At 63.7% G+C, this 10,022-nt stretch overlaps 1 protein-coding gene across 2 annotated transcripts; it reads right to left on the bottom strand.

The window, feature by feature from the left end:
- Window positions 1-246: 246 nt before the first annotated feature.
- On the bottom strand, window positions 247-9,969 carry LOC128830944 (tigger transposable element-derived protein 4-like). 2 transcript variants are annotated; one of them, XM_054016905.1, is made up of 4 exons: window positions 9,770-9,969; window positions 8,294-8,420; window positions 7,474-7,587; window positions 247-6,375 (listed from the first exon to the last, which is right to left on the bottom strand). In XM_054016905.1, exons 1-4 carry the CDS (start codon window positions 9,791-9,793, stop codon window positions 4,784-4,786), a joined length of 1,857 nt encoding a protein of 618 aa, XP_053872880.1. In that variant the 5' UTR covers window positions 9,794-9,969; the 3' UTR covers window positions 247-4,783. The 2 variants fall into 2 exon arrangements, with proteins under 2 accessions (XP_053872880.1, XP_053872881.1); XM_054016906.1 differs by having other exon boundaries at window positions 247-6,372.
- Between the last annotated feature and the right edge of the window lie 53 nt (window positions 9,970-10,022).

The raw sequence follows: 10,022 nt of genomic DNA, 5'->3' as shown, positions 1-10,022 counted from the left end.
CAGCAATGGCGCTGCCGCGGGGGCGGGAGCAGGTAAGGCTCCTTGCACCTATAAAGCCCAGGGCACAGAAAGGAACAGGAGGCTTCTCGGTCCTGTTTATTGGCCCTACCAGGGCATGAACGGGGAATCCCCTGCCTGGCCGTATCCATGCAGGCGAGCTGCCGCTGTGTCAGCATTGTGGGGAACCAAGACTTCCGCTGAAGCCTGTCACAGGGTCCCCGGGCGATGCCAGGCACGACTCTCAGCCAGCATAAAACCCAAGGTTTATTAGTTGACAGGAACATGGGGTAGAATAGAACTTGTTAGCACAGAAATCAGTGACTTTCAGCCAAGTCCATCGTGGAGAATCCCAGACACCCTGGCCTCCCCCCTCCAGTCCCCCCCGCAGACTGCCCGGGACCCAGCTGCCTGGCCTCCCTCCAGGCTTTTTGTCCTGCGTCCAAGTGTGACCTGGTCACATTCCCCTCCTGGTCTCAGGTTACGAAGGGCACCGGCCATCGCCTACATGCAGGCAACTGGAGCCACCCCACTTTCCCCGAGGGCCTCAGCAAAGGTCACACCCAATTCCCACCACACAGGCATCGGTGCAGCACACAGGGAAAGAGGCACACACAATATTAGTATAGGACAGTAAGACTCACATGCAACGTAAGGTGAAAAACCTCACTTCGGCACACCCCGGCTGCTGTCTGACCCCCCTCTGCCCTGAGGTGCACCCCCCCGTGGCAGCCCTCCCCCACCCCAGCTCACCTCTGCTCCGCCTCCTCCCCAAGCACGCCGTCGCCGCTCCATTTCTCCCGCCTCCCAGGCTTGCGGCGCCAATCAGCTGTCTGGTGCCGCAAGCCTGGGAGGGAGAGAAGCAGAGCGGGGCGGTGTGCTCAGGGGAGGAGGCAGAGCAGAGGTGAGCTGGGGCGGGGAGCAGTTCCCCTGCATGCCTCCCCCCTTTACTTGCTGCAGGTGGCCCTCCCCGCACCCCCTGCCCCAGCTCCCTCCGCTGAAATGCCGATGATGACCGGGGCAGCCGAAGATCTGGCTGCCGTGGTCGCCGCCGAAGAAAATGCCGCCCCTAAATGCTAGCGCCCTAGGTTGCAGCAGCCCTGCTGCCGCCATGCGGATAACGAACACCACGGATGTGTACGCGCTGATTCAGGTTTGGTTTTCTGCCTCGTGGGCAGCTGCTCCCCTTGCCCCCCGGGATCCGTCTCTGCAGGTCTCTGCCAGCTCCCCGACCGTGACCAGCGGGTGCACTTGTAACAGCCGCTAAGTCGCAGGTTCCCCTCTTTGGCAAACAGCCGAGCCGTGAGGAAAGGGACCTCCCTTCTCCACCCCACAGGGGAGTCTCGCTGGTTGCGGGCAGCCGTAGTGCCTAGCCAGCATGGTGAGGGGGCCAGCGAAGAACCCGGAGAACCAGGCTGCGAGGGGCACCCCCAGAAATCAGGCACCCAAAGTCACTCACACATCTTGGCTTTTGAGTGTAAATGAACCCCAGAAAAGCCTCAACAGGCAAAACCCCCCATCAGAGCATATCACCCCCCCCGGGGCCCGATCCTGGGAGGCTGGGACAGGCCCAGTCTCAGCCTGGCTCTTGCCAGCAGAAGGTAGCTGAAGCCAACAGGGTCCCAGTGGGATGTCGGCGGGAAACAGAAACAGACATGAAACCCACTAAGCGCTGGAGAGCGATCAGGAAAAGCGGGTATTGAACCAAAGCATGAACTCTGCCCACTGCAAAGCCAGCCGCAGACCTGCACTCGGCTCTCCGACTGCACGGGCAGAAGGGACAATTGTGAGCATCTGTCTAACCTCCTCCAGGTCGCAGGCCACAGAACCCACCCACTCCTGTAACAGTCCCCAACCTCTGGCTGAGTTACTGACACCCTCAAATCACCGTTTAAAGACTTCAAGTTAGAGAGACTTCAAGTTCACTTGCAGGTTTAAACTAACCCATGCTGCAGAGGAAGGTGAAGCCCCCCTAGGGTCTGCTAATCTGACCTGGGGGAAGATTCCTTCCTGACCCCAAATACTGTGATCAGTTAGACCTGGAGCATGTGGGCAAGACCCATGAGCCAGACACCTAGGAGAGAATTCTCTCTAGTACCTCAGAGCCCTCCCCAGCTAGTGCTCATCACCGGCCGACAGGCTCTGGGTCTGACTCTGCAGTGTTGTAGGGGGCCAGCCCCATTGCAGGATCAGACCCAAGTGAAGACACAGGCCTAGTACAAGCTGCCAATGGGCTCTTGGCTAGGCAATACAAGGACACCTCAGCAGGAAGGTGCAGCAAGTTACGACGAGAGCAATGCAACACCCCGCACTGGCTGTGTCCAACAGCTCCGCTTTATTTCACTCTGTTACAGTTCCGTGTTTCTCTTCTAGTCACACACACGTCAGGCTCGGAGGCAAACACCCCTGTTCCCAGTGACTCATGCTGCATAACCAGGAGGGGCAGAAATCCACGGGGGATTCTGGCCAAGGCAACGGGGATTGGGCCATTCTAGTCTACACGAGGGCCATATTAACACTAGATGAAAGGGTCAATGGATAAATTAGATTAGCAGGATGAACGACATTCCTCCCCCCCACACACACCCCTCCCGCACAGGATCAAAGCCCCAGGCAGGCGTCCCATAGGGCTGGAAGGACATCCCTGACATCCCGTTTCCTTCCACGCTGGGAGAGCCGGCAGCAATCAGCCCCGACGTCCAAATCACTGGACGACTATTTTACTTTACAGTCAACACTCTCAGCCTTGCGCCTTGGGGCCAACCTGCCCCATGGACAGCCAGCCGAAGCAGGAGCCTCGCTGCACGGGACCGGGAGGTTTCTAATCGGAGGAGCAGCAGATAAAGGGTTAAACGTGTGTCTGTAGCCACCATGCACCTCAGTCTGCTCTGCACTGGAGCGTTTGCTGCTCTAAGACCAGGTTTCACTCTTGAAGACTCCGAACACACGTCCCGGCCACGTGCTGCCGAGCCTGCCCCCCTCTGGCCCCAGCTTGCTACGGGCAGGGCTAGGAACCAGGTCAGCCTAGCTCAGGGCTTTTCAACCTTCTTTCCATTTGCAGACCCTACAAAGTTTCGACTGGAGGGGCAGCTCCCTTTGGAAATCCTAGACAGTCTGAGGACCCCCAGGGGGCCGCGGCCCGCAGCCTGAAAGCCCCTGGCCTAGGGCTGCGATGCCACTGAGGACAAAGGTGATTGGAGTCAGCCCAACTTGCCTTTCCACGGCCATCTCAGAGCGCGAGATCCCCCAGAGCCGCGGCCCAGGCAGAGGTCAGCGCAACAGACAGCGCTCGGGCAGCTCCCGAATCCAGCAGCTTAGCGCAGCCCAGCCAGGCTGCTGGTGCCTGGTCATAGGGGGGGAAAGACTCCAGCTCCCGGGCTGGGCTGCGACGTCCCCTTGCAACCAGAGACCTGCCACTGCCCAGGGATTTCTGTCGGCCTGGCCGGGAACCGAGGGACGCCTGTTCACGGCTGCTCTACGGCTATAGTGTTTAGTGGCTCTAATGACATGTAATGAGACCACAGACACCGCCCGGGCCTGGCCTCAGTCGTCCGGACCCTGCAAAGGGCATCAGCAGCTCCCGCCACCCTGCGCACGGGAACCGACGTTCCCAGACAGCTCGGGGGGCAGCGTCACCCCAGGGTCCAGCCCAGCTGAGATCTGCAGCCGCCCCTGACCTCCTGCCTGGGCTGGAGCCCGCTGTTTGCCCCAGTTCTACTGGCCAGGCGATGCCTGGGAGCCCCTGGCAGCGGGTGGGATGCCCCGGGGACAGGGCTGCAGGGGGTGGTGGGACTCCCAGCAGAGCCCTGGCACCGGTGCGGGCATGGGGCAGAGGAAGGAGAGATGCCAAGGGCAGAAACAGCTTCCCACAGGGCAACCCCTGCCCCTCAGAGCCAGAGCCAGGTGGCGGGGGGGCAAGGGGATGCCAGCAGTTCCCTAGGCAGAGGGAGCACTTGGAGTAGACTCACTATCACGTGACAGGAGCTGTGTCCGGACAAGGCCCGTGGCCAGCGCCGGCAGAGGGGTTAAACCCGCCGGCCAGGGACCAGCCGCCCCATGGAGCAGCGAGGAGTCATGAAGGGCATGGGAAGGGCCAGCCAGTCACAGGCACAAAGAAATCTCCTCCAAGGACAGACCTGCCTGGGGAAACCATCTGATTAGGAGAGACCCAGCACCGGGCCATCCTATTGGGGGAGGGGAGAGACCCATCCCTGGGGCGCCTGGCCACCCTATTGGGGCTGGAGGAAGGGAGCTGGAGCACATGACTTATGAGGAGAGGCTGAGGGAACTGGGATTGTTTAGTCTGCAGAAGAGAAGAATGAGGGGGGATTTGATAGCTGCTTTCAACTACCTGAAGGGGGATCCAAAGAGGATGGATCTAGACTGTTCTCAGTGGTGGCAGATGACAGAACAAGGAGCAATGGTCTCAAGTTGCAGTGGGGGAGGTCTAGGTTGGATATTAGGAAACACTTTTTCACTAGGAGGGTGGTGAAACACTGGAATGGGTTACCTGTGGGGGGGAGGGGAGAGAGACCCGTTCCCCGGGAATGACCAGTCCACGGGAAGCCCCCTCTCTCCCCCCCACGCCATGCTGTCTGTCCTCACTCCTTCCCCCTCCTCTTTACCACACCCCCAACCCCAATGCCCCCCCAGCCTGATCTACTCGCAGTCTAGACACCGAGGCCTGGGGGACCCCTGGCCCTTCCGGAAGCCTGCAGCACTGGGCTCACCCTGCCTTGCTGCCCGAGCCCCCCCGGAGGGAAGGGTGGGGTGTGGGTCAGAGGGGTCAGAGCAGGGCCGAGCCCAGCCTGGGTGGAGCCGGCAGCCCCACGCCGGGCACGTAGCTGGAGCAGCTGGGGGCCCGGCTCTGGCTGGCCTCGGCCACGGCGGCCATTTGCACGGCGCTCTCCGTCTCCAGCAGTCTCTCCCAGTGGTACACCAGGCCGTGCAGCTGGCACCACTTCATGGCGGCAGAGAGACCGGCCAGGGCCTCGGCGGCGGTGACGCGGCTCCCCGGGTCCAGGTCCCCGTCCTCCTCCGAGCACTCGGCGGCCTCGGCCCACTGGCTCCTCTGGGCCAGCGCACACTCCTCGCTGGTCATCTCGCCCACGGCCGGCTCCTCCGCGTCCATGCCGACGAAGTCGCTGAAGTCCTGCTCGCTCATGAAGGGCGGCCGGGGCACGTCGGCCAGCGGCGGCAGGTCCAGCTCCTCCCGCTCAAAGGGCACCAGGTGGAAGCCGGCCTTGTGGAAGCAGCTCTGTACCGTGGCCGGCCGGACCAGGCTCCACGCCTGGTGCAGCATGTAAACGGCGTCCAGCAGCGTGACCCGCCCGGCGATCTCAGCCGCCCGCCCCTGCTCCGGGCTCAGCAGGGCCTTGGCCGCCACCAGCGCCCGGTAGTGTCCCTTCAGATTGCGGATGACACCCATGTCCATGGGCTGGGTGATGCTGCTGGTGTTGGGGGGGAAGAAGGCCAGCTTGATGTAACGCAGCTTGGCCTGTAGCTCGCGGGGGTGAGCGCTGCTGTGGGCCAAGAAGAGCAGGACCTTGCGCCGGTCGCGCCGCAGCTCCTGGTCCCACTGCAGCGCCCACTCCTGGAAGATGTGCGCGGTCACCCAGGCGTTGGCCGAGTTGGCGTAGGCGACGGGCAGGGCGCGCAGGTCCTTGGGCAGGCACCGCGGCCGCCGGCTCTTGCCCACCACCAGCAGGCGCCTCTTCTCCGTGCCGGCGTGGTTGGCGCAGCAGAGGACGGAGACGCGGTCCTTGGCCTTCTTGCCGCCCAGGAGCGGCGGGTCCCGGTCGGGGTAGCCGCGGTACAGCAGCCCGGTCTCGTCGGCATTGAAGATGTTCTCGGCGCTGTAGCCGGCCAGCAGGGAGGGCAGCACCTCGCTCACCCAGCTCTGGGCGCTGCCGACGTCCGCGTCCTGCTTCTCGCCATGCTGCCGCTTGAAGACGATGTTGTGGCGGGTCTTCCACCGGCAGAGCCAGCCGTCCGTGGCCTCGAACTCCCGGCCTGAGTGCAGGGCCAGCTCCTGGGCCTTGGCCTTCAGGATCGGGCCCGAGAGCCTCTCCCCCCTGGCCAGGGCCTGCTGGAACCAGAGGAACAGCGCGTCCTCCACCTCCCCGCCCTTGCCCTCCCGCTTCCGCTTCCGCAGCGGGTTGGCGTTGGTGCGCCAGTCGGACAGAATCTGCTCCCGGCTGCGGCCGATCCGGCCCGCCTGGCTCTTGGAGATCCCAAACAGCTTGGCCACGCTGGACAGGGAGGCGGAGGGCGACTCCAGGGCCTGCAGCAGTTTGACCCGGTCGGCCAGCGAGAGCTCCTTCCTCTTGGAAATGACTGTGGTCGTGCAGCATGAGAGCCGGCGCTTGGAAGGGTCTGCTGGGAAAGAAAGACCCCGTCAGCTCTCCGAAGCCCGCCCAGCGCCTCTCCCATGCCTCGTTCCCAGGGCAGCCCTGGGCGACTGGGCCCCACACACCCCGCATCTTCCTTGAGCAGTCGTACCCCCTCTAGCCCCAGGCTCTGAGGCTCGCAGCCCTCCTGGGAGCGAAGATCATCCCCGCCTACCGATGGGGAAACTGAGGCATAGAGAGGGGCTGTGACTTGCCCAAGGTCTCAAAGCACCTCGCTGGCAGATCTTGGAACAGAACCCAGGAGTCCTGGCTCCCACCTCCCAGCAGATCCCATTCCCCTCCCAGAGCTGGGAATAAGAACCCAGGAGTCCCACTGGAAACGCTCCACATGCAGCCCTGAATGAGTCACCTGCGAGGAGAGGCTGTGACCCAGGAGTGGGGGAGCCCACCCTGTTCTCAACCCCTGCGCTAGCAGCTGGCCACCCTCCCCGCTGGGGGCCTTTGAGCAATAGGAAACCACAAGACCAGAACACATGCCCAGACCGTGGTGCTGCCGCAGCCCGGCCTGCGTTGCCTGTAAGGAACAGCGGCCGGGAGTTCCTATTAAAGATCTGTCAGTCCCAGCACGACACTCGTGGGGCTTTTTCAGACCGAGTTTGGGCCCCCCCGCTGGGACGTGGGCACTAAACCCTGGTGGAGAATCGACTCTGGGAGCGAGCGGCTGCCTGCAGAGAGCATGGGACACATTCCCTAGCAGCGGGGAGCGGAGACGGGTCAGATGCGCTAACAGGACACACGGCTACGTGAGGTGCAGGGCGGAGAACCAGCCGTGAGCAGTAACGCAGAGACAGCGTTTGCATGTGTGATCACTGGACATGCCCTACACACGTGCAGTCACTACAGCTGGGTATGGGCAGGCTAGAAACTATGGGCCTGGAAGTCTCCAGGCCTGAGTCTCCCGTCTCGGGCTGTGTGCCGCTGTTTGCACCTGGGCCATCGTACGCCCATGCTGCCCAGCCGTCAGTGACAACCCGGGGCAAAGCAAGTGGGGGGCAGGGCCTCAGAGTGGGCACACCAGGCCATCCAGGCTGGGAACTGGGTCTGGAGAGGTGTGTACATCACTCACCTGGGACAGGGCCTTTGGGGCTCTCCCTCACTCGTAGGTCCTGGCTGTCCCCGACATGCGGCTCTTCCCCTCGCTCCAGCTTAGAGACGAGCTCAGGTTTGGGGCTTGCAGAGCCTGGGCCGGGGGGAGAAGCACAGTCGGTTTCTGGCACTCCCCCAGGACCCTGGCTCAGGCTCTCCTGGGCTGCTCGGGGAGGGGGGAAAGAGGGGCGCGCTTGGGGTCAGGTGTGAAACAGTCATCAGAGCTAGTGCTAAAGGGGCCTTCTTGTATGAGGCACAGTCAGAGCAGTTAATTCCCCTAGGGGCCAGACAGAATCTCCCCCCCACACCCTGCCCCCCAACCCTCCATCGTCCCCCACCAGGGCTCCCTACTCTGCCAGCGCCTGGAGCGCTCGCACAGGCCTGCACAAGCAATGCGCTGACCAGGGCTACAAGGCCAGAGCTGGGCAAAAGCAGTTCCCCGGGGCTCAGTGCCGGGCACCAGGCACAAGTGGGCTGAAACGGAGACAGGGACCGAGGGAGACCCACAAGGAGCCACAAACGCTCAGCAGGGGATATCGCAGGTCACAGCTGCAGTGCACAGACAGGAGCTTATGCAGCCCCATACTAGCCTGCCCACGCCTCTCCCGCCCTGGTGCCTGCCCCAGCCTGCTCTGGTGCCAGCCCACCCCATGCCTTGCCCACCCCACTCCATGCCATGCCCCACGGGGTTCCATGATTGTCACATTCAGTCAGATTTCCCCACAGCAGGAATTGATGGGGGACCCCGGTGACGTCCGAGTTGGGGGCTGCTGCTAACAAGGGATGGCCGAGGAGCTCACCCAGCGAGACCACCAGCTCGTAGTTCTCCAGCATTACGTGGCGGTACAGCTCCCGCTGCCATCCTGCCAGTTTCCTCCACTCCTCCTTGGTGAAATAGACAGCGACGTCCTCAAAGGTCACGGGTCCCTGGGAAACAAACCGCTCCCTGCTCAGCGCCACCCGCTCCGGCGGCCTGCGGACACTCGGGGCCCTTCGCTTTGACCACGTCGCCCCCTCTTTGCTGCCCTCCACTGGCTCCTTTCACTGTCCGTCCTCACCCACCCGCTCTCTCTCCCTCTCAGCTGCCAGCCGGCGCAGGGCCTGCCTGGCACATTTCAAACAAGCCCCACAGAGCCCCCCCAAAACGACCGGATTACCCACCTTCACAAGCCTCCTTGCCGCAAGGCTGCAACAGCGCTGAGCCTGCTACCCGCCGAGCCCGCTGCCCACCACGCTCAGCGCCGCCGCATTGTGTCCCCATACTCCCCCTCCATCCGCCCATCTCTGCTGTCTCTTGGCTGGTACCTACATGATCAGCTCCTGGGGGCCCAGACTTCCTGCTCTGAGTGTGTGCAGCACCTTGCACAAGGGGGACCTGGCCCACGCCTGGGGCGACAAGGCGATCGCTAGCTAATAACCTAGCCGAGGCAGGCAGGTTCCTGCGGCCCCGCCAGGCCTTGGGCAGCGCTGCGGCTCTTTGCAGGAAGGGGGTGTGCAGTGTAACAGGGCAGCGTAACGTCCAGGAGGCAACACATGGTTCCAGCATCCCAGGGCCTCTGCCCCCTTCATGCCGGGCTCCAGGGGACGATGCAGGCGTCACCCTTTGCTGTTGATGGGAAGTGAGCCAGGGACAGGCCTCGCCGGCTTGGCTGTTCAAAGTGGGGTGTGCCAGGGAGCCCCTGCTCTGGAACGGCAGGGACTGTGGGGGGGGGAGGGCTCTGCAGAGGTGGGGAGCAGGGTTTGAGTGGCAGCAATGCTGCCAGGCGCGCTAGACTGAGATGCCCTGACTGGGTGTGGGGGAAGAGAAGGAAGGGGAAGAAATGACCCCTTATCGGTCTACACTGCCCGGCACCATGTGCGGTTATTCACTTATCCCCATTTTACAGAGGGGGAAACTGAGGCACGGAGCCAGGAAAGGACTAAAAGAGATCCCACAGCAAGTCAGGGACAAAACCCAGGAGCCCTCACTCCCACCCTACCCTCAGCCACTAGGCCCCATTCTTCTCCCAGAGCTCGGGATGGAACCCAGGAGTCCTGGCTCCCAACCCGCCTCCCGCCGGGCCCAGCTGCAACCCATATAAAGCAACGAGAGCGCTGCTGGCTGGAGGCTCCGCCAACCCTCGGGGCCTCCCCGGTCCCCACCCCCGAGAGCCCCCGCGAGCACAGGAGCAGGAGACGCGCGCCCCAGAGCCCCCCGGCCCGGCCCCGCCGCGCGCCCCCAGAGCCCCCCGGCCCGGCCCCGCCGCGCGCCCCCAGAGCCCCCGGCCCGGCCCTACCTGCGCCCAAGCCCCTGCAGCCATTTTCCCCGCTCTCTCCTCTGCGAGCGATGGCGCCGCGGCTGCCCGGCGGGCACATGCCCGAGCCCGGCCCCGCGGTGCAGCGCGCCCCGGTCCGGCCCCTCGCCGGGGTCCCCCGTCCGCCGGCTGCAGGAGGGAGGCGGTGCCCAGCCCGGCAGGCGGAGAGATGCGCCCCGGCACAGACCCCAAACCTGCCCCCGGGCGCAGCCGGCTCCTGGCGCACGCTGGGACC

Source organism: Malaclemys terrapin, chromosome 2 (genome assembly GCF_027887155.1).
Source record: "Malaclemys terrapin pileata isolate rMalTer1 chromosome 2, rMalTer1.hap1, whole genome shotgun sequence".
NCBI classification, from domain to species: domain Eukaryota; kingdom Metazoa; phylum Chordata; order Testudines; family Emydidae; genus Malaclemys; species Malaclemys terrapin.
This window is presented reverse-complemented; position numbering and strand designations above follow the sequence as displayed.